At 47.2% G+C, this 24,980-nt stretch overlaps 1 protein-coding gene across 1 annotated transcript in view; it reads left to right on the plus strand.

The window, feature by feature from the left end:
* Positions 1 to 12,242: 12,242 nt before the first annotated feature.
* The window catches only part of mpp7a (MAGUK p55 scaffold protein 7a), a gene marked incomplete at its 5' end in the record, with an annotated part of 91,404 nt that continues 78,666 nt past the window's right edge, over positions 12,243 to 24,980 (plus strand). The window contains 2 exons of the mRNA XM_079234443.1: positions 12,243 to 12,279; positions 23,933 to 24,051. Of these exons, the coding sequence (XP_079090569.1) occupies positions 12,243 to 12,279; positions 23,933 to 24,051 (156 nt within the window). The remainder of the gene's footprint in view (positions 12,280 to 23,932; positions 24,052 to 24,980) is intronic.

A 24,980-nucleotide genomic window follows, 5' to 3' on the forward strand; every position in this document is an offset into this window, starting at 1 on the left:
GACTCGCCTTCACTTATGTCATTAGGAATTGATGGCGGGGATGTTGTCGTGTGGAGTTTCAGCCGGTGATGTAATGCTTCCGAAAACAATAACACGCAGCAGAGCTCCGATCGAATCATCGAATTAAAGCTCATGCAAACGTCCAAAAGGATTTGCATGATCGTTTGCGTTGCTATGTGGAGCACCAGCTCGGAACTCGGGTTTCGCGGAGTTGTGTGTGTGTGTGTGTGTGTGTGTGTGTGTGTGTGTGTGTGTGTGTGTGTGTGTGTATCGCAGGACTTTTTTGCGACCATTAAATGGTCAGACTCCACCTGCTTTCTGGAAACCACTTACTAACACGGTACTACAGGGTCTTAAAATCGCTAACTGCTTTACCAAATTCTGGATGGGAGAATATGCCATGTGCTTCTGCTCACTATGCAGGTGTGTGTGGGTTGCATTCACACACTTGAGAGTCCCATGAGCTGCAGTGTGGCCCATCTGTCTTTCTGTCTGTGTGTCCCAGTCAGGGTCAGGTCCGGGTCACCTCCAGGGTCCTTGCTTCATTACTCTCCAGTGGCGGTCACACGTCCACATAGTGGGGAGTGGACTAAGTGAAGAGTGGGGCGCAGAGTGGGAGAGGCTTTATTTGTTGGTGGGGCGGAAAGCCGTGCGCGTTGACTGGATGCTAGGATCGTTTTTACATGTGCAGGTTGAACACGGAGCCGGCGCACAAAAAAAAAGGTTGCAGCGCTCAAAGAAAAGACAAGAATTCTGGGGAAATCTTGGTTTTTCAAAAGTGAGTCCTCGTCTAATTCAAATAGCAGCATTGAACACCAGTCCCCAGTTTTGTATCTGCTCCTCTTTGTCCCTCCTTGAGGAACGTTTTCTCACCAAAAGGTACGAGTCCCTCAGAGGACACTGGTTCCTTTTTATGCACTTTGTGTAAATCTCCCCGGGCCGACGTTTGGTATTCAACAAAAACATTCTTAACTACTCCCTAATTCACAAGCGCGGACATCATTTAAACCTGCCCCACCTCTTCGTAACCGCTTTTTTCAGAGACGCTCTTCCATGTGGGAGGGTGAAGGCGCGTGATGGAGGAGGAGGGGAGCATTGAGTGGTTTGGAATTCGCCGTCTCCCCGGATGATTTACACCTGTGTTTGTGTGGCTGCTGTTGCGCGGCAAAAAAACTCATTTCATCCTGTATTTTGGATTTTTTGCTTTCTTCGTACCACTTTCCACAGGAAAACCACAACTGCGGCTGCACGATTACGTCCTTTTGTACTTTATTTTTCACAAATGTTTTTCCCTCCATGCACAAATAAAATGGCTATTGAGAGCAAAGCTATGCTCTGACTGCGCTGCATCTGAAATACAGTTTTGAATCTCGCTGCAGGCCGACTATTTATCGCTCTGGAATCTAGCCTCTGGTATAAAAAAGGATGCTACACACACACAAACGCACACACACACACATAAACGCACACACCACCAGCTGGGTGCCATCTAATAATTGTTTGTTTTCAATCATAAGCAGCTTAGCGCCGGGATTATCAGCCGCTACAAGTGATGTTTCTGCGTCGCAGAGGGAGCGGTGGCTCGTGTCTTATTCGCCGAGCCAAAGCAATGAAGGACATCCCTCTCAGTCCCGGGTCTTGCTCGCCTCTCAGAGCCGGCAGGAGCACCTGTGCTCGCTGTGAGCGCTGGGCGTGGCTCTTTGTGGCTTTGTAAATGCGATCAAAAGCAGTAAAAAACACACACAAAAGGACAAAAGAAGGCCTGGGTGCTGTTCAAACACCTGTGTGTTGCAGGTGAGCCACAATTAGTGTGTAAGAACAGACTGACGATGTGATCTAGGTTTAGATGTTTACTCTCTTTTTAAGGGACCGAACATTGCAGATCACTGAAATGAACCCTGATTTGATTCACCGTGGCTACTGAAGCAGCGTCCCACCAAGCTCGTTTCCGTGCCTGGATAGTTTGGGATTTGTTTGCGTCAGGACTGTCAAGTGAAAATGCAGCATTTCCAAAAATCCACCACTCCAGGGATTAACTAAATAAAAGCCCTATTTTTAGATGGCTCTTTCGCAGATAGATGGTAGTTTTGTAATCTAGTAGCTGGTGCAGATGGCCGTCTACCTGCCGATTGACCCCTTTAGCTTTGGCTGGGATTTGACTCAGTGGTGGGCCGTCAGGGCCTTCTAAGCCTTCTCTGCTGGCCTAAACAGAATCACAAAGTTATAGCTATTTTATAATTTAATTGTTTTTCACAAATACACTACATGTATTATAATAATTTTTCCCTATCAGGTTATTTTCTCATTGTACAGCTCTGTTGCTCAGCCTGCAGTCTTCAGCCATCAGACTGCAGCTGGTTTGAAGGAGAAGCTTTCATCCAATCAGATTTTTTCTCTCCTGTGTCTCCAGGCCAGCAAGGCAGTTTAAACAGGCCTTTGCAGATTAAAGTACACGGAGAGTGGACGTTGTGGTTGATTGTCATGGACTTCAGCCAATCAGATCTTTAGTTTGACAAGCTGTGCGGATTATTTGACGTGCAGGGCCTGCGAGGTGGCGTGGACGTGTGATTGGTCAGTGGCCATCAACATGCGCTGTGATTGGCCAGTGTGTCAACAGGGCGGAGCTCAGTGGGAGCTGGAATGGTTCAGGCTCAAACTAGAGAAGTTGTGACATGTTTATTTTTTAGCGTGTTTTGGCTTTCGGTGGAAGATAAGCGGACTTGGTGGTGGGTTTGGGGCGTCGACTGCTGCTGTCGAGCGGATATGTTCTGCCCTAGAACGCGTGGAGGTTTCCGGGGCGCGGTCGGGAGGCTCGGCTGTCCTCACCGGTCCATGCAACTGTTGCTGGAACTGAAGCTCCGTAAACCGAACAACCGCGTTGCTGAACTTGTTGTTGATAAGGAGAGGCGGATGGACTTTGTCTTTAAGTGAACAGCATCAGGTGAGTTGCTTTTTGTGTTTCATCTGCGGTGGCGTTGTGTTGTGTGCTGTTTTTTTTATTATCATGGATTGTTTATTGTTTATTGTCGGCCCGCCACTGATTTGACTACTACATCCCTGAATGAATTAAACCCTTCAGAATGACTCGCCGAGTAGATGAGGGGCCGCGCTATTAGGGAGTGTTTATCTTCCCATCTCTTGATAGCGTGTTTATTTGGGTCTTCATTGGTGTAACATAACCGGGCATCGGCCTTTGGCCCGCTTCACTATACTGGGGTTCTAGCTCTGCTATCTGAATCTTATATTCATAGATCTGCTTTTGTCATATAGTTTTTTTTGCCAGGCTAGATGTAAAGACATTCGTTCTCCCCAGATTATTTATTTAATTTTTTTTATTACCAAGATAATACAAATAAATCAACTTTGTAGTCTTCTGGACTACGACAACAATGTTTCTAAATGGCCACAGAAATATCTTTGGCATTGTTTTAGATTATATGGCATTTCTGCTTTATTTTGATGGAGAGAGAGACATGCAGCAAAGACTCGGCCTTAAAGCTACACTCTCTTTCCTTTTAGGCATTCCTGGACAACATGAAGCTGTATCTGCCGCAAAGCTAATATTATCTGACGGGATACCCAGGGGTCTCCTCGGCCTGCTGCATGGGCCCCAAGTCCACAATGTGAACACAAATGCTTGTTGATACTATCAGGGATTCTAAAATAAAGTTATTTTTATCCAGATGTGGGCCATGCAGCTTTAGTGTGGTTAAGTTGCACAGCTTACAAATAGACTGATGGGACTAAGTGATTTCTCCGCCTCCTTTTTTCTCTCTCTCTCTCTTTTATCTACTTTTCCTCACCTTAAATGATCTTATCTCTCATCCTCTCTCATTCTCTCTCTCACCCCCCTCCACCCTTTTGACCGGCTCTTATCAATTATGCATCCGTTAATGGGGCTCACTTGCACTTTCCCGCTGCAGCTCTGTTAACGCGTCTTGTACACACACACTCTCACACACACACACACACACACACACACACACACAGGCCCGGCTCCATTCCGTTGGCCTCTGCGTGTGTTGCATCGGCGCTTCCTTATCCGTGTTATATCCCGTCTCCCCATCTGTTCGTCCGTCTGTCACCCAGCTGTCTCTCCTTCTTGCGAGGGTTGGGAGCGCTTCCTGCGAGCGAATGCTCCACCTGGAGCGATTCGCTCGCAGCGATACCTGGTGAGGATGTAGGTTACCCAGCAACACTGGCATTTAGAAGGCCTTCCAGCTTAGTAAGGCTTATGGCTACCTGCCCCTCTCTCTCTCTCTCTCTCTCTCTCTCTCTCTCTCTCTCTCTCTCTCTCTCTCTCTCTCTGAGCAGGTGCATTTCTATTTGCAGCTCAAGTCACTCATCTGAAAATCCGTCGTCATCTAATTAATGTCAGAGCAAGGTGGAGTACATATACTGTTTGCATAGAGGATTAATGCACCGGCCTCTCCCTCCCTATGAATAAATACAATTTCAGACCGGCTCGTTTGGTCCCCCAGGGCTTAAAGTAAAGCAGTGAAGCACTCGCATCAATGATATTTTTTTTTGATTAAGCAAAGTGTGTTTCGGCCCTCTGTCCATCCCCCAGTCCATCCGTCCTCTGGTCTTTCTGTCCGTCTGTCACAGGATAATTAATTCGGCCTTTTCATGTCGAGAATTAATTGAATTGGTCATTATCAAATGTTGTGTGTGTGTGTGTGTGTGTGTGTGTGTGTGTGTGTGTGTGTGTGTGTGTGTGTGTGTGTGTGTGTGTGTGTGTGTGTGTGTGTGTGTGTGTGTGTGTGTGTGTGTGTGTGTGTGTGTGTGTGTGTGATCGAGAGAGAGAGAGAGACTGTGGAATGTGTGAGTGGCGACTGTGGTCTCTCCCCTCACTTGTTAATGGGTCAGAAAGAGACAAAGAGCTGCTGTGTGTGCATGGGAACCAGCGGGATGGGATGGGCGGAGCACAAAGAGGAGGACGAGGTGTTGGGACGAGGAAGTGGTCGGGACGACAATGCGGCTCTGCAATATTTGTATTATTTATTTATTTTCTCCGTTATGCGTTCATTATTTTCAGAGCCTATGATGATGCCTCCAAATGATGTCTGACCGTGACTTAACCCGTGTCATTATGTAGAAATGTGGCGTGTGTGTGTGTGTGTGTGTGTGTGTGTGTGTGTGTGTGTGTGTGTAATCTGGGAGGTAGACATGCAATTTACAGTTTTAAACAGTTTTGATTGCTTGTTTAAAAAATCAATCAAAATTCGAATTTAACAGACTCACAATCCATTAGTACCATTATTGCCAGTTCCAAGGGCCTTTTAAGTAAAGTTTTTACAGCAGACATCTTGGCTCGTCACTGCAGGAAAAGCCCAGGTGTTGCTAATAATATTAACGCCAGCTGTGGTAATCAAGGAAGGCAGCATGCACAAAACGTACAGGACCGTGCTGCCAACATAGTTTTATTTCCTCACACTGCCTTGTGATATAGACAGCCTGAACTACAAAGTGTGTGTGTGTGTGTGTGTGTGTGTGACCCTCCTTTCTTTTAGTAATCAATGGGGCCCTGGCAGCCAGTGGGATGAGATTACTGGTGCCCATCTTTACTGGCACCCTGAGGCACATCTGAGGTCACGTTGAGGACAGAGACACACTTACACAGTCCTGCACACCAGCAAGCATGCAGAATCACACAGCCTGCAACTTTCCACAGTTGTTTTTTTACTTCTCTCCACACAATGAGTGGTCTGGAGATATTTAGTGAGCCGGTGGCTCCATCTCGTGGCCACCAGTTGTCGTTGCACGTGGAAAGGAGACTGCAGGGTGGTAGGTGCTGCTTTGAGTGCTATTTCGTAAAACTAATAAGATAATTAAAGAAAGAATGAATGTAGGTTCTGTGCAACATGTTTATTGTTGTATAATCAGGAAATGGCATCAAGAGCCATCGCAGGTGGAAATCATGTCTCGTCAAACTGTCTCTATTTTGTGTTTAGAGTGTCCTAAACTACTGGGAAGGAAAATACTCTTTTTTTTTTTTTTGTTCCCTCTTTTCTCTCTTTTCTTTCTGTTTACAATCAAATTATATATTGTGAGGTCAAAGGAAGAAAAGAAAGAAGGGTGGAGCCCCCTGAGCCCTGAGGCAGGAAAATAAACTGGAGTTTCAGGTCTGTTCAGGTTGAGCCGATACACCTGGTAGGCGGGTGCATGGGAGCTTGTAGTGTAGTGGCAGTGCGGTGGTGTGGCGGTGCTCGCTGCTGTGTGCGAAACGGCCGTTTGTGTTGCAGGAAGAAAGTGTCCCGGTAAGTCCCCCCAACACACACAGCTTTTGTTTCCATTTGTATAGTATAAAAACTGTGGCACAGCTTCTTCTTTGTTGGATCAGATCAGATCTCTTAAATCCACCCAACGTCTTTTACTATCTGGGAACAGGTGTTTCTGTGGTGACCGGAAAATCGTAAGGACAACGGGACTTTGACCCTTTTGTCTGTTTTTATTGTGCGTTGCTTTGCATTGTGATACTTTTCCACATGTTATGTTCCATGTGTGGAGCAGCAGTCGTGAAGCCTTAAAGCCAGTTTGACACGTCCATTCATTGGAGTATTCTGCAATAAATATCCACGACACTAGTGACTCCCAGTCTGTCACCTTTTGATTTTCTCGGAGTGATCCTGACTCATATCCTTCCACCGCCCCGAGTTCCTGAAACATCGTTTCATTTCTCTTGTAAATTACGCGAATCTCTCTCCTTTTTACTGTTCCAGGCAGTTGCATGTTGTGGCGTCTGCGAGAGTTGAGAATGACTTCATGCGTCTGGAAAGACAGGTTGACCTGAACACGGATCCGTACCTGCGTCTGCTAACAACACTCACACACACACACAAACACACACACATGAGCGGCTGTATTTTATGTGGAAAGGCTGGATGCGTATGAGCAACACGTGGCAGAGTTCTGATCCTGAGCTGTCAATAAAAGTCCTACCTGAGACCAAGAGAAGAGAGCTGACTTTTCCTATTTTCTCTGTCAACCTCAAACCACATTTGCTCCCCCTAATCTATTTCCATATGCTTTAAAAAAATAATATTTTGGTGCAGTTGTGTGACTATAATATGGCTCATTGTTATTACCGGTCATTCCAGGACCATCGGGCGCGCCAGGTACCGCGAGCCTTAATTTAAGCAGCCCCGATCCCTCGTAAAGCCAACGGCTATTAACGAGAAGTCGTATGGCACGCGCCTGGAAAACGCAGCCCCGTCCCGCCAGCGTCACGCGCCTCACGCTTAATGGGAATCGACGCGGCGACATCTTGGCAGTGCCGCGGCGATGGAAGGAGAAAGACATCATCCGACAATGTGTTTTTCCACAGAAGAAAAGGAAAAGCTGGCATCGGGAGGGTTTTCTTATGTGTCTTATGTTTTTTTTCTCGTAACGGTCTTTCAGTTTCAAAATGTCATGCGGATGAACATTCCCCTGCACCACGGTTTAATAAACTGCAATTATGCACAGCCCATTGAAATGTAGTTCCACCGTGTGCCTGTGTGTAAATGAATGTTCGCCGCTACCACAGCTGGATACACTGCAATTATACTCTTACGATTGTGTCATGTATGGTTGTGTGCGTGTGGCTGTAACTCCATCTACTTCTGTCTGACTGACTTTGCACTTTGCGGTCCCTGAAAGCCAATATGATGTAGAGTAGCTGAAATACAAATTGATTTTACATTCAATCTGTCTTCGCAGCTACCCCCATACCCAATACCTCAAAGCTGAAGCTTTTACTTCAGGTCCTGAAGTAAAAGAGCAGAGTTTTCCATAAAAAGATAAACCACGTGGTAGCACACCTCCTCTTCTGTCTCGGTCACGTCGGGTTCTCTCTCAACAGCATCGCGGCGCAAATATTTAGAAGCCTGTTTCGCGTACTTGGAAGATTGTTTGTGTGCTTTCGGCTGCCCTCGGTTGACCTTTTGTGTGAGCGCACAAGAACATGCAAAAGCAAGATTGTGTACCCTTCAGTGTGCAGCTGTTAAATACACACCGCCTGTGGCCTTGGATGCAGGATTATGAAGTGATAGGCAGTGAGCTCAAAGGAACGGATGGGTCTTTGAGAGTGGATTTAGGTGATGGTATTTCTTTTCAAGGTGCAGCTAGAGTGTCTGAGTGAAAATATGTCATTTTGCTTCGTACGGCTGGGCAATGTGGCTTCTGTCAGGATGTAGGTCATTTTGTATCTCAATAATGATATAATTACAATTTCTGGTGATTAGTCTATATGAAATAACCACATGGTCTTGGATAGTCTTGTGTGAAATGAATAGTTGACAAAGTATTTTCTCATTTAATTAACAACTTCAGTGGAAAATCAGATTTTCTGAAAGATTTGATTCATAATGGGCATGCTTTCATAGATTTAGACAACGTAATCGTGTTTCTTGATATCATATTTAATTGAATTGTTGCCCAGCCCGTGGTTTATTCTATCAGTACCAAAAGGTGTGGAATACCTAGTCATTGTTGTCATTTTTGTTTGCTTATTCTTTGATCGCATACTCTCATTTATATCAAAATCTTGCTTTATTGTTTAGGCAAAGTTCTTCTTGGTGCTTACTTTGGCTTCATTTGTAAAAAAAAAAAAAAAGCTCCCAACAAAACTTGACTTCCCGTAACCGATCAGCATTGGAAAGATTCATGAAGGCAACAAACACATAGACAATAAAAACCGGATCTCCTTAATGAAAGACGAAGATAGTGCAGAACCAAAGCCTCACAATGTTGCAACAGACGGTACAGAATTGGTAACCTGAGCAGGTGTCAAGCGGACTGCCAAATAGATCTTCTGTCGTCTCGGCGAGGACCCGGTGCAGAGGAACTCGGCGGATTGGAGCGTAGCAGCAGACCTTGAAGCTGGCGGCTCGCTTTGGAGCAAACTGGCCCTTTGAGCTGTAACCAGAGCAGGTGTGACAGGGGTGGCGTTGGATGGGCGTCTGTCATGCGTTGAAGGGGATCAGTGTCGTTCACGGTGGCCCAGTAAAAACCCCGGCCAGTAGCTGGCCTTCCTGTCACTTGATGTGGGACAATCCAGGACAGAAAAACCCAACACCCCAGTAGCACCCCGGGGAGGTTTCAGCAGTGCTGAATGGCAGACTTTGACCTCTCTTGACCTCTGCCGTGTCCTGTTGTAGCGCTTCCTGCATGGGGGCCAGATGGCAGCGGCATGAGCGTGGAACCGTCCTTGGTGGGCCGTGTGAAGGCCTTCAGAAGTGACAGGTCTTCCAGTCACTCATTTCACCTCCCGACTCTGTTATTCCCGTCACTAACTTCATCAACATCCAGCTGAGAGTCAGGCGGCTCCACCCCTCACCCTCCCAGCTGGACGGACAGGCTTGTTTTTAAAAAGAGAGGAAGAATAACAGTCCTCCGCACCTCCCTGTTTCCAGCCTTCTACCTATCCATCCATCACCACTGGTTATTTTCTCTATAAATACTGATTCAACCTCTAATTTCACACTCGGAACAAGACTAAGCAGACACAGACGGCGTTTTCCGACACATCCAAACATGCGGCTCTTTTGCTGGGGAGAGGGGTTTCAGGTCCTGTCAACTGGATTATTTCAGGGTCCAGACTCCCTGCAGTAGTGAAAGTTCCCACTAGATGGCGGCAGAACCATTTGAAGAGGTCAGACTTCACAGCGGCAGAGAATGCAATTAAGTGAGCCCCAGCTCTTGTCCACATGGTGTCCCTTTTCTCCCCCCACGACCATCTGATATTGTGTGATCTGAACAGACACGGTTAGAGCATTCTGACAGTGGGGAATGTTTCTTCAAGCCTGTCTATTATGATCCTTTTGGGCCCACTTAAAAAGTCCCAGGTGTTCCCGGCTCTGGGACGAGCTCCTCAAATGGAAAGATGGATCCCTTGTCAGATTGGGGAATATGTGGTCATTCCCCTTTGGATAGAACTAAAGCCCGAACGACTGATATTACAGCGCGGCATACCGAAAGAGAATTCATGTCCCTCGTCTTTCCTTGCGTCTGTCATTCCAATCACAAAGCCTTATGACAAAACCGTGCTCTGTGAAACACTGAACTGATTTAGCATGGGTCAGTCCTCTTGGCACGAGCGCACCGGCTGTTAGGTTCGGTCCCCTGTTCAAACCGGCCTGCTGGAGAGATTTTGTGGTCGCTGCTCGAGGCGCCGTTGCCCTTCTCTGCTGGTCCCCTTAACCTTTTTTATTGAAGAATACGAAGAGCTGAACAGAACCGAACTCCGATTTCACCGGGTTTCCCGTCATGCAAACGACTGACAAATCTGGCCTACAAATCGGCGCTGGCGTGACAGAGTAGCGGCGTTCGGAGTCCCTGATCTCTCCTCGGTGGAAAATCAGTCCTTTTTTTTAAGTGCCGTTTGATGAATGCACCATATTTTGAACATCTCAATCCAGACAAAAAATATATTTTTCTGATACGCTCTTTAATGGCTTGCTTACTTGCTCACTCAGGCATCTTCTGGACCGTATTGTGTAGATGCTTTTTCCACAAGGCTCCACCTGGGGTCTGCTGAGGCCCAGAGGAGAGTTCACATCACCGTATGTCAGACAGGCGCGGTAGCGTTGAGCTACGTGGGCTGCAGTCTCGGCAGGTTTGAGCCTCGACCTTGGCGTGTGTTTGTTCGCGCGTGCGAGGAAAACAAAACGCCAGGAAATAGTCAGCACCCGTCACTGCGGGGGCTGACTGAGATTCTTTACAGAAAAACGCATTTGTTTGGAAATTTCCGGTCCACTTTTTGTCCACGACGTAAAGTCCCAGCAGTTAAAACTTCCAGTGCGTGCGGCCGACGGCACCGGATGATGGGAGGGGTCCCAAGGAGCCGGAAAGGGCGCAGGTGTCTTGGCGTCTCATGTCTGCAGTTCAGCTGTAGCCCACTGTGACTCCGTGTCCACCCAGAGCCAGTGTTTACAACTCTTATCAACATGGGAGCCACAATGTGGCTTATCTCACTGCTGGTGTTTATTTTGAGCATTTTCGTGAACAACTAGCAGGACCTCAAGGCCGCACAGTCTAGGTAACTGAGCTTGACTGGGCCACAGCACAGGGGAGATGACATATAACGGGTCATTAAGCTGCGTGTTGTAAAGAACCAAAAGGCTCAGACCGAATTGTTTTCCATTCTCCCCGTTCCACCTTTGACCCGGGCCTTTCCCAATCGACCTAGAACCGATTGCGACGCTCCACCCTGGAGGAAATGCTCCTGGCGAGGGTCAGCCAGCGCCGGGGATAGTTCCCACGAGAGGCCAAAACGGGAAAATGTGGCACAATAATCATTACATTCCGATTTAATAAATTTGTTTTCATAATCTTTGGTGAAAATGTTAATTGCTCAATGCTCTCCAAGACGTGACAGAGTCGAGGACTGGGAAGGGTGTTCAGCTTCTTCTTCACCTTCCAGTCTGACTCTAGGTCTGGAGTCAGCATCCTAATTACCAGCCGCTCTCCTCTTGTTGTGGTTCAGCAGCTCATTGTACGCCAGCACGTGTGTCCGCACATGTTCGTCCACCGCAGTGGGGGGAGATTTCAATGAGCCACGGGCTTTTTGTCCGTGTTCTACATGCCCGCTCTTCCTGTCCGCGCTCTATCTGGCTTTCCAGTTGAGCGCCATTCTTTACGAAGCGATGCTTTTCCACGGCCATTTGATTTTCTTCACAGGTCTGTTGCATTCGCCTGCTTACTTTCCCCTCAGCGGATAAAGTTTCCCTTGTTTTCCGCTGGACGCTGAATAAAGCGCTGGGTAGCTAGCTATAGTGTGTGTGTGTGTGTGTGTGTGTGTTAACGTGGGTGCTGGGGGAGGTGACGCTGGCTCGTGAACAAAGCAGGATGTTCAGCACCATAGGAAAAATAAGTGTTGGGTTGTAAACACCCAGAGTCAACTGTGAGCGTACTGTCAACACACACATGAGCGCACACACACATCTTTGAGTGAGTAATTCGCTGTCGATCGCTGGCTCTCCTACACACAAGTGCATGTGTTTGCTAGTATGGCAGGTATTCCGATCCCATAACACAGAACACAGTGTCCGTCGGTGACTGACACACTCGTGCATGCGGCCGCTCGGCCATCTCACAAGTGGGCTCTAAAATGCTGTTCTCTCTCGCAGGGCTCCATGGCATAAAGCCTGCGCTCACATTCAGCCGGTCCCCGGGGAGAGCTGCCGAGGAGCCCACCGCCCTGACGCCCCGCTGCCACTTTCCACAGCCTGAGGGGAACCGGGAAGCAGCCGGCAGGAGCCATGCCCGCCCTGGCCACCGGAGCCGTCCACGAGCCAGGTACTGTGCAGACCCCCTTTAGGCCAGGAACACAAATCGAAAAAGAAAGGGGAAAAAAACACGCGCAAGAATGTCTGCACAACACACAAAAACAGCAAAACACACTCATAAATTGTCATTTTTATGTCCAGTGCACAAACAGAAAATAAATAATGATTGTGCAATCCCAGCCTTGCATTAAGTTAATACATTCATATTTGAGAGTCGGTATATCCTGGTGGTGCGCCGCCACTTAAATTGAATTTCAAATTAGAAATGATTTGCCTCGAATTTGTCTTGAGGCTGCTTTCTGTCGACCGGAGGAGACCTTCGAAAAACTGCGGTTGGAAAACAAACCAAAGTCCATTTGCACTTCATTTCGCTCCCCGCCAAATGAAAAACACACCATTGCAAATATTCGCAATTTACAGTTTAACAACAGAGCAAAAGCAACGTCCAGATATGCTTAGGAGTGTGTGTGTGTGTGTGTGTGTGTGTGTGTGTGTGTGTGTGTGTGTGTGTGTGTGTGTGTGTGATGTCAGAATGAGGAACACGTCAAGCTTGTCAACGCCAAGACAGCTGCCAGAAATCACCACTTCTCCCCCTCAGGAGCACTATCGTCCTCTCAGCCTGGCTTAATGGCCGGCTACATCATCATTACGCACACACACACACGCACACACACACACGCACTCACACACAAAGGACCCAACAAAGATAGCAGGATAAGGACAAAAGGAGGACAGACATTAGGTCCCGCTCTGATGGATATAGAGCGTGTGCGCTTCTGCGTCCAGGTTTTTAACAGAGTTGCCGTAGCCCCCGTCGTCCTGGAAAGTTTGTGCAGACAAAGTAGAAAGCCAGACCGTCAATTACGATTAGAGTCATTTTGGGCAATTACCGGCGAGGGCTCGGGTTTCCAAATAAAACGCGTAAAGACTCCTCCGGCCCATCTCCCCTGCTATCCCCCCGTGACGGTCCCGTGAAGCCGGCTGTGCAGGTGAAACACGATGAACGTGGAGGTGAGGTCACACATACTCGTGGCCGGCCTGGCATCAGGACCTCAGGGGAGGCCATCGCACCAACGAGAGCATGCACACAGAGAAGAGGAGAGCGGCGGTTGTATTACTCTCGGTATCGTAACAGTAATACGGTTGAGATAAAGCTCCGTTGGGACGACGGATCGGATATCTGTCGTATTCATGTCGCGCTGCAAGAGACCAACCTTTTCAGCTACGTCTGTTCTTGGTCAGATTAGTCCACGCTTGATACGATCTATTAAAAATAAATAAATGACGGATTAATTCCTGATCTGAAGCGCGTGACCTTTCTATGAGCGGAGCATGCGTTTTCAAACATCAATATCGCAGCAGATCATTCGTTCATTTAAATGTGGGAAGCCAAAATAGTGACCCGCGATTTAATATTCGATTAAATGTGCAGCCACCCAAAAAGTGACCTCTTATTAAAAGATGCAATCGTCTTCGTAGACTAGAAAGGCCCAGACTTATTGCGTAATACATGCTGACTCCTCTGTAGTGATTCAGCCAACAGTCACAGAATAACAAGAATGTTAGAAAACTCAAAGCGCGAGGAATTTGAATTCGCGCCTCCACTCGTTGTACGGACGGCGGAGGACGTGGCTGACGTGTACTCTCATTTCGGAGGACCTCATCCACACGGGCTGCAGCGGGACCCTCTGCGTACTCCTGGAGATTTGGCACGTCGGCAGCAACACCTCTGCAGACGAGCATAAATCCACCGAGACTAACAATACCTCCTCCGCATGCGCTGGCTGCCAGTAATCACAGAGACATGACTGGATCCTGCCAGGGCCTTACCTTCTTTTCATTAGCCGCCCTGCCATCTGCAGACCCGACACACACACACACACACACAGAAGATGAAGTACCGTGCTGGCGCTTTTAACCTAATGGGGAAAATATTATCATTAATTGAACCATTCTTTAGTAGCAGCTCTCTTATTTCATCACCAGATTTTTGATGTGTAGATCTTATTAAAACGCTCATTATCGGAGTGTTTGGAGAGCAAACACGTGGGCAGACAAACGGAGGGGCACATGTAAAATCCCCCTCTCTCTCTCTCTCTCTCTCTCTCTCTCTCTCTCTCTCTCTCTCTCTCTCTCTCTCTCTCTCTCTCTCTCTCTCTCTCTCTCTGTGCCTCGGCCCAAATAAACAAAAAGGCCTCTGTGAGAACTAGATTCTAATAAATGAGACCGAAACAGGGTGAGAAAATAAACGTGAAAAACAATAAAGTGTTGGAATACTGACCTTAATATATGACCACAGGGAGTGCTGGAGAGAATGTCCCGGTGATTGGGTTACTGTGGACTCATTTCACTGTGTGACTTTCAGAGCTGCTCTGGTAGCAGATTAATGACGGGGGGCTTTCAGTTGACGATGCTCTCGGTGTCTGAAACAGTTTTGTCTCGAGTGCATCCAACCCCCTCGCTCTCCATCCTTTCGGCGTCCAGGAAGCCCTGCCCGCCTCGCGCTCCAGGACGCTGTTGTTGGCTTCTGTTCTCGGGATCTAACGCACATTGATTTAACGCTCTAATGAGGTGGCCAAGAAGGGACAGAAAATTAGCTTTAAATTGTGCGAGCGCCTCACAGGGCTGATAATGAGGCCGCTAAGTCAAAACTAAACTGTGCTCGGTTTAACCTGAACACCCTCCCTCTCTCTCCAGGTCTATGCTCTCCTCCAGACAGCTGCTGTTTAGTCATTTCTCCTCCTGTTCAGCCGTGATGGAGTTCTGTTGCGAGCTCAGTCGGGGACAGATAACCGTTACGCCTCCGCTCAGTTTGGCTCGGCTCATCTCAGTTTATTTCAGCTCCCACTCTGGGATCTTCAGACAGTCAAACCCAGCCCACTCCTCTGTCTGCTGCACACCATTTATCTCCCCACTGAGCTCCATTAGCAGCAAGGTTAAGTTTCGAGATTTTACTCTATTTCTTTCACATTGTGTGGGTGTCTGTGTGCTTTGCTGCATTTATACCAAAAACCTCAACCACCTCCCCAGGGCTCCACAGTGTGGATGCCAGGTTGCAAATGTTTGTCCTTTGGCAACCTCTTCCTAACATATAAAAAGTACGGACAGAAAACGGCCAAACTTGCACTCCAAAATGGTTACATTTTCAATATGTGTCCATTAGTGATATTTAAATATTGCTGCTCATCCGTTTTAGAGAAAAGTATTCCAGCATCTTTGAGCTGGCCGGAAAGTCCAACATGACATACATGTCGTATTTCATTATTAAGGAAAACTTCACACACAAAATGAGCTTTTGTATATCAATTAACCAGCAAAAGCTATACATTTAAACATCTGTTCACAAACTATCACCGCTGGTAAATAACAACAAACGAACAAATGGTCATTTTGGGGGTGAACTATTGCTCTAAGGTGACACATATTTCATAAATACAAAAAAATTGAGGCGACTAAAAATGGCAATCATATTTTCAGTTTCGGCAACCAGAAGCTGATGCCAGCCTTGCAACTACTTTTAAAAATGAGTATTGAGCCCTGAACCATCACAGGATGTCCAATCAAAGTGCCAAAAATAGGAATGTTGAATTTCAAGGTATCATTGTTGTCCTTTCTAAGTCAATGACAAGTCAAATGTCCGTCTACTGCATACAGTTCCACATTTCTCTGTATGATGTCGGTGGGACTCGGAGTCAGTTGAGTACTAACTTGCATCATCTCTTGATGACGGTTGTTTAGTAATGGCAGCTCGCTGTCTGTGGACGAGGAGCTCCCTCAATTGCTCCCGAAGTCCCGGCTCTCCCATCAGAGACCCTCAGCTGTACAACATCTGGTTGATGTCATTCGGAGGTCAGCGAGCCTCCTAGAGTGGGAGTGGTTGTTTGCTCCTCGTAGCCCCATTTCCTCCCTGCTTCTGCAGTTATGTGATTGCCGTTTTGTGGTTCGTTTGTGGGGGAGAGGTAGAATGGTGTAGATATCGGCCATTTAGAGCCGGGGACCTCAGAATGAACAGCAAGATTTTAATATATTTAAAAAATATTAATCGGTGATGGCCTTTTTACGAGCTTCTGGCGGAGGATGAGAGTAGCAAAAAAGAAGACCAGACAGTCAGACGAGGTTGTCCTCATCTTTTTTTTATTATTAGTGCCTGCCTTAAAACTCCAGTATCAGTCAGGTTATATATAATTAGTAGTTATGACTTTTCTAAGAGAGCCTACATTCATTTAACCTCCAACTGCAGCTGGATTCTGGCGATCACGCAATAATCACATATACGGAAATCCATCGTCTTCCATCAGTCTTCAAGAAATGCATTTGTGTCCGAACCAGTGTCACGGACCAATTGGCGTCCTGTGAGGAGCTACTGGCAGCTCCGACCGCGTCTTAGGTGTCTCAGGCGACATGGAAAGGCGACTGTTTGTTCTAAACAACATTGGCGGTTAGTTTAGATGCTGCAATAGCACCAGTTATATCATTTCTTCATTGGAAGAGGAGCAAAGAACGACACTGAAAGTTTTTCTCAATGGAAGATGTCTTCTCTCTCCTGGACTGGCAAGAGTTTGATTGACAGATGGTTCATACAATGCCCTTTTCCAAACAGTTTCCAATGACTGCTTGTTACACAGAACCTCTGACTCAGGTTGACGTGAACAAAGACGCACGTTGGTGAGATTCCTGATTAGTCGTCGCTTGAAATCTGCTGGTTTTGACTGACTGGTCAGCCCAATAGTGCTGCTAACTCAACTGCCGGCTGACAAGCCCCCCTCCCCATGTGCCATTACAGTCTCTGCATGGTGCCCCTTAAACAACACACCCGAGACCAGCCCGAAACCTAGCGCACACACTCTTGAGCAGGCACTTCTAAAGACCCCAATGCCCTTTTTATAACCTTATTAAAGTTAACTGTGTTATTCCAAGCCGTACCTGCGTGTTCTATCAAGGTTTACGGCCCCCGCACTGCATTTAAAGATAAGGGTGGTTCAGCCATGCACAGCTGCGGAGGAGGTGGGCGACACTCGCATGAAAGACTACACATGGAAATCTTGCGATGGGACAACGCTTTTACCAGATACGCTAATAACTTACTGGCTCCATGTGTGCATGTTTGTGCGGGAGCGTTAGATGAGCGATTCCAGTCATCTTATCCTCTCCAATCTTGAACTCCCCCTTTTTTGGAAAAGGTGATGGCTCCATAATGATTCTGAGTAATGAGATGCAGACATTCCTATGGTGAGGCACTTCCCTGTGTAGGATACAATGCATACACAGAAACACTGATCTCTGAATCGTATGAGATCTAAGAATATGGTCATATTGTTTTTTGTTTTTTTCCTCTGTCAAGATAAACTAACTTTTTCCATCCTGGTGACAAGAATCCAGAGCATCCGGCCTCGTCATGGGGGAAGGTTGGAGGAGGACTTTGGTGGAGGGTGGAGGGTGGGTGGGCGTTCCTCTGGGAGCTTCCATTTGTCGTGGTGCTTGGCCAGTCGCCGGCCCTGTGCCGCAGTGATACAGTACTGAAACACAACGATTTGTTGCCACTGGAAGAGCTCCCTGTTTCCAGTTACATCAGAACAAAAATTTCCACATCATTCTAGCAAAAAAAAATGAAAACACAGGCAAAGGAAGCAGATGTAAAAGAGAGAAACCAAGTGAGTGCGACTGAGAGTGAGGAACGATGACTTTTATTTGTTTGAATACGAAGAATTCTTTCTCTTTTTGTTGAGGTAGAATGACATCCTCCACTCTTCCCATCCAAGGCACACAGGCTACTAAATCGGTCACTGGCGGGCATTACATGCTCACTTGCATTATAAAGAACCTGAAAACAGCTTTACAGGCCGTGTGCGCCGTTTGACAACCAGGCAGTGGGATGTTGAGTAATAGCCTGCGACTTTGAGAGTGAGACGGCGAAAGATTTAGAGTGCAAATTCCAACCACGAATTTGCACCGCCATTAGTGTGTGATTAAAAAATGAAGCCTTTCAGGTGGTATTGGCTCGCCCGCCCCTGATGTCCCTGGAAGACTCGCTGAAAAATAAGTAGCTGGCCCACGACTTTGGACAGAACATGCGGGCCCGAGCCAGAGAGTCTGCCGCTGCTCCATTGCCATAATAAACAGAGGTGGCAGGTCATTTGGACGTGGCTAGGTTGTTGTGGCGTCTGTGTTTTGTGTACCGTGTTAGAGGGAGTCTAAGCTTAGCTTGCTTGGTCTGCGCCAAACGTCAGCCTTTCATCTCCATCGGAGGAGAAAGAAGTTCTGGACGGACGAACTCGGCCTTCCCACAGACATCAGAACCTTCCATCCTGGCATCCGACAGACTGGCGCTCCATCCTCCGCATCTCATATATCTGTCTTTATTCACGATGCGGTCTCTGTCATCGTCTTTTTGTCTGCCCAGATAGATAATCCTAACCTTTCGTCTTTCCTCCATTATCAATTTGTCTCCCTTTCCATCTTTCCTTACATTATATATCATTTGTGAGTTGGAGGGAAGTTTGGACAAGATACCAAGTTCCCTGCTTTAACTCCAACGTTGCAGGTGCTTCCACTCAAGCCTCACTTGTCTGCGGTGTGATCGTTAGAACCGTTGTAGCCGAAAACACTGCTGGCTCGCTGAGGGATCCTGCAGACTATATGCATTCAATTATGCTGATTAGACTTGTACTTTTGTCCCGAGCTCTGTTTTCAATGTGCTGACAGCCCTTTGAAGCGTAAAGGTGTGACGAAGCATGGAGCAGAGGACGGGCGGGGCAGTCGCTACGTGATACTCAATGGCATGTTGAAAATGGGATGAAATAAAGTCAATGCCTTTTTTGAAAAGCTTGCCCTATCCTGGCTCTGAAATGCAGCGTTTGATAAGGCTCCTGCAACCTGGGTTTGTTTTTGCTCCCCCTGAAAGAAGCATGATCTCAGCAAGGACCGCGGCTTCTTTGTAGGCCCTGAAATGACACACAGGCAGAGTTCAGCCTGCGGTAGTGAAACAGTCGATATATGATCGGAGTGACGGTTGATTGCACCTGGACCGGCCCACTGTGCTTCCTGAAGTCATTTTTCCATGCCGTGGATCTCGAACTAACATCTTGCAAAAGCCACTCGCTCTTTTCTTTTTATACCCCTCCCAAATGATGGAGCTAGTCAGAGGCCGTGACGCTGAAATATCATTGAAGATGGTATTGGAGGGCTCGGTACCCTGACCTTTTTTTAATGAGGAGCGGTTAAGTCTTTGGAGCCGGTAATGGGAGGCTTGTGGGCTTGAACGGAGCACGGATTCCTGCTGTTACGTTCGTGGGCCAGCCTTATATATTACGCCTCTTCAACGGTTATATCCCAAGTAGAACGCTGCTGGACTCGTTGTAAGTTATGTTTAAAGATCACAGCGTCTGCTCCGCTAATGCGTCGTGTAATTCTATATAATTTTATGTCTGGAAGGTGAGGCCGCAACAGCGGCATGGCTGCTTTATCCAGACAACCAGTGCTGTGCTTTCCCCTGCTCCGGCTTCCTTTTTAAAAAGGGGTCAGGCGCTGGTAGTCTTCAGGACGGGACAGAAGTGGTTTGGGGGCCGTGGGCTGATGACATATCAGTCCTGTGTTGGCCGTGAACAAGGGGCCCTAAACACTTCTCCTTTTGTTTGGCACCTGACTCGGGTTAAATCCATCTTCCCGCCCACTGTCTGTCTCGACTTTCTCCCTTCGGGGGAAAGCGTGTTTACACTAGTGCAGGAGTCATCATCGCTGTAATTGTTATTTCTTGCTGTTGCAGAAAGCCATCAGTCCCCGGCGTTCCTTTGTCCTGAGTGTCATCACTCCTCTTCTGTCTGCACACGCACTTTAATCAGATGTTGTTTATGTCGGTATGTATCGCAGACATCGTGTTCCTTCACTGATCCTGGCTTAAATTTGTTTTCCCGTCGCTGCTCTGTCTCCGTCTGCCTTTCCTCCACTCTCGAATAGAGAGCGAGGGCGTAAATCAACCTTGAGTGGATTAGGCGACGAAGTCTGCAGCTGCTTCTCCTCCCGCCCCCCGTGGTCTGCCACCATTTTTCTGTACACATGGCCCTCGCGCGTACACAATGCGGGGTTTGACATACGGAGAGCTGCGAAGAAAGCTCCCACGTGTTGTCACAACTCTCTTCCCCCAGCGGTCTGGTGAGTCTCTAAACGTATCCCTGAATGATAGATGAGGGAGGTCAATAACTCATTCGGCACCTAGGAGAAAGTGCAGGGGGGAGGAACCTGAGTCGAAAACCCAGCGCTCATTTCCTGTATCCGAACAAGTTCATTTTCACCAGACAGTTCGTCTTTCTGTGTGTAGCTCGGTTACAAGATGGAAGTGGGGTCCCCCAACATGTAAAGTTATGGACAGACTGATAAATTTGTCTCAGCAGCCCATGTGGCCTAGTCTGCCTTGTAAGTAAACGGCGCCTAAATTACAATGTCATGGCGAGGGTCATATTTTAGAACCCGTACAAACCCAGTGTTGGTGGATTAATCCCTGTAATTTCATAGCCTTGCTTTGCCCTAAAACCCCCCTGTTGACCCGTGTGACTAGCAATTTGATGCATTTCATCGTCTGAAATTTGAGTGTTTTACATAAAAGGGATCCGTTATTTTCTTTAACTGCTGTAGAGGTGTAGGCGTGAGAGGGGAAGTACTGTTTGGCAGTTAAAGTGGTCACTTCCTCCGTACGGGAAGCTTCTTGGGGCCCTGGCCTCTCCGGTTTCTCTGAAGACTGTTTCGGCCATCCGGCGCAACATCATGCCGGTCTTCAGGACCTCTGGGCAGGGCTGGGCCGGCACTAGCCACAACAGAACCTCGTGGTCCACTACAAGACACTGCCAGGTCCGCTACACACACACACACACACACACACACACACACACACACACACACACACACACACACACACACACAACCGCCGCACGAGAGGGTTCAGAATAGTCCGGCCAAAACAAACCGAATGAAGCCAGACCAGCCCTGCAAGAAACAAGTCGGTCCACCCTTTAGCGGTGAAGGGTTGGCGCAATCTTGTTCCCTTTCTTCTTCTTCTTCCCCCCTCTCTCATTTTGTCTCCCAGTGTTTGCGCTGGACATGGTTTCTGATGTTTCAGACCAATACGTATGTGTCCATACATCTGGCACTGGATTTAGTTCTCATTTCCACTTTTTTATAGTGTCCACACAGTGATTTTTACCACCACTGTGGTCACTCTTTGGCTCATTTCCTTTCTCTCCCTCCATTTCTCCTCCTCGCCTGTCCAGTCGTACATTCTTACATTTAATTTCAGCTTTGCAGAGTCCTTGTTTAGCTCTTGGCTCCTCTTGCAGCTCTTTTTCTGTTGTTGTTTGAAACCGGGTTTTTCTCTGGTTCACGGGGTTCAGCCTGACACAGTGACCCCAGAAGCCGAGCACAGTGGAAGCTTGTCTTTTCATCCATTTCCCCCGTTATGTCGATTATTTCTGTGTTTCTCATGATGCACATGTTGTTTAGGTTTTCCCAGCATGAATAGGGAGGAATTGTTGTCAGAAGGAATAAAGAGTTGAATTATTGAGAGTGTAGACAGGCGGGGAGACTTCGGACCTGGAGAGAAAAATGCTTAGGTACTCTTGCTCTCTCCTTCCCTCCCTCCATCCCTTCATCCCTTCATCCCCTCCTACTGGTATCTCACCGCGGCCGATAGTAATGACATTACCATATCTCCCTCCACACTCACACACACATCCACACACTCTCACTTCCTACAGCCCTCACCTCATCTCATGTCCACAATAATGTATATATATATATATATATATATATATATATATATATATATATATATATATATATATATATATATATATATATATATATATATATATATAATGTGAGATGTTCTGTTGGGAGTTCACAGTTGTAAACGAGTGAGGTTGACCACAGAACCGGGCGTTGGATGATCACATACCGGGGTCAATATCACACACCGAGCTTGAGTAAAACTGAGCTTGCTGCACACGTGTCATGTGTAGAGCTCCTCTCTTGTCTTCCAGTGGCTTTTTCCTCTCCTCCTTTCTTCACCACAGAGCTGTCGTAGCGGTGAGGCATGAGGCGCTAACACGGCTCAGAGTCCGTGTTGTGACATGGGGAACAGGGTTGGGAATATCGTCTTGACGCATCCTGTGCTTCTGCTCAAAGACCGCCAAACTCCCCCCCGTCCAAAATGGAAAGCAGAGGGTTGAGAGTGGCACATGACACTCCATCCATCTGACTGCCCAGCGGCAGCAGCAGCACATGACATGACATGCCATGAGCTAAGTTAGTCAGCCTTGGCCTCTCCCGCCAAGCCGTCGGAGCTGCCAGCACACACTTGCTCTAACCCAGTCAGAGCGCCCGCCAGTGCAGTCAGCCAGTCATTCATCTAGCCAACGACGTCAACCTTTGTTTTCAATCAATCATTCTCAGCTCTGAATTACTCCGGTTGCGTCCGTGGGACGACTTCTTCTTCATCTTCTTCTTCTTCTTCCCCTCCCTCTCTCTGTCCTCTCTTCCACTCCGTCCTCTGATGAAAGACTCTCAGAGAGGTAGCCAAAGCCGCTCAAGTTTGTTTTGACGTTTCGATGGCTCCGCCGTAAATGTGTTTGGAATTTCTTCACATGATCGGTAGCATTTTCAAAGGGGCTTCAACCACTGGTTGTGTTTTGATGAGTTTGAATCTAGAGGGAGGGGGCTTTTTAATGGGGCATTTATAAAGGGGGCTTTGATGCAAACAACCCAGTTTGACGGCACTCTTTATGGGCCTGACCTTTTTAAATTGTCCCCTAGTTTCGTGGATCCCAGCCACCCTGAAGACCAGTAAACACGTATATCTGCTGCTACTCTCCATCGGTTAGTCTCTGTTTGGTGCTTCACCTCCTCTCCTCGGCATAAACTTGAAACCATCATCTCGCCAGTCCGGTTCTCCGTAGACTGAATTTTAAATAATAATAATAATTTCATCTTTATCAGCCACACTGAGTTCATCCTTAGTACTTCTTCCAAAACTTCTGTTTAGCAAACTCACATGCATTTTACTCCAGAGATTGATTGTTTGCAGGCTTGAAGGATGTGTGGATGGGAAGCCTCCTGAGGCATGTGTGCCATCTGTTTAGAGTTCAACAAACTGAAGGTCAATATTGAAGTTTTACACTGATCAAAAGTGGAATTTCTAGTGTGTTTGAGGTTGTTTCTGATTGGGCACACACAGGACAGCAGTGCTCCTCAAACAACAGGAAAGGCCGGGACAATGGTGGGAAGTAGAGGCTGGGGGGGAAGTGCTTTATTGCCTCCTATGTTTCCTTCTCCTTCCAGGGACGAGCAAAAGAGCGGCACAAAGTTTGTCACCCTTTCTGGTGCATATTTAGTTTTTGTGTGTATTGGTCACACAAAAAGAAATAAGAAGAAGAGATGAAAGGCGTGTGTGAGCCTATAAAAGTGTAGGCATTCATGTGTATGTTTACAAATGCATGCGTTGTCTTGTCTTGACTGCCTATATATATTCCTGCACACGTACAGCAGTTATGCTCTGCTATGTATTATTAAACTACAGATGTATGCACATCTGTTTCTATGCGTGTGTTTTTTCGCGTGTGACTGTGCATGCACTAATTCCTCCCACTGCCTTGCTGACTCTCTCCCCCCGTCCACAGGTCTGTATGAGCTGCTGGCGGCTCTGCCCTCGCAGCTGCAGCCCCATGTCAGCCGGCCCGAGGACAACGCCTTCCTCCAGGACATGTTTGGGGAGAAAAGCCTCCGATCGCTGGTCAAGGTAAAAACGAGAACAGGGCACCTCTTTCTTTGAGAGTTGTGCGTTGGCTTGGGGGTTGAGTTGAGATGTTCTTCAATACTTTACAGTATCGCCAGCGCACCGCTGTTTTCCAAGAGCAAATCCACACTTTTGAGGCACTTCACTTTATACATGCAGACCATAAAACTAGTGATTTATATTTCCAGCGCTGTAGAAAAATCATGTTCATGCAAGTGCTGTTAAAACATTTTGGGGATTTAAGGAGCAACGGTTAAATAATCATCAGTAATTCAATTTAGGGAGCAATCTTAATCCCAGTATTTTTCTCATTTTTATATCCTGCGTATGATCAGAGACGCTAGAAGACATCTAGTTGGCTACAGATGAGTAGATATCATTGGTCTCGCTGTTTTAATAATACGTTCTATTAGAAAAAAAGAAAATATATATATATATAAAGTTATAACAGTCTCAGTTCAGACAGACAATATCTATTTCAACACAGGAAGTGGAATCTCCATAAATCTGCGTCTCGGCCTATGTTACTCGTCGTTACAGACTCCGTCTCCCGCGACCCCTGATCCGACCTCCTATTCACATGAAAACGCACACTTGCACCTTTGCACGATCCCGCTTCAACCGACCTCCTTCCGTGCGGCCTCATCCATACTTCGCTAAGTTTATTGTCATTCCAACAGCCTACCCACCCAGATCTTCTAACTCAACCTCTGCCAGCGTGAATGGGCCTGTGGTCCGGTTACTGCCTGTTAAACTGGATAGCTGCAGAGTTTGGGGAGAGGATGAGCACACTTCATATCTTCATACGCTCGCAGACAGGCGGAGGTAATGAATGTAACACATTCTGTCTGTCTGGCCTAACCTCATTTTCACTTGGGATCCTCTGCAATCGGCAGCCAGTCTCCTTCTTCCTCTTCTCCGGCTACTGGAAA

The sequence above is a fragment of the Taurulus bubalis genome, assembly GCF_910589615.1.
Source record: "Taurulus bubalis genome assembly, chromosome: 18".
NCBI lineage: Eukaryota > Metazoa > Chordata > Actinopteri > Perciformes > Cottidae > Taurulus > Taurulus bubalis.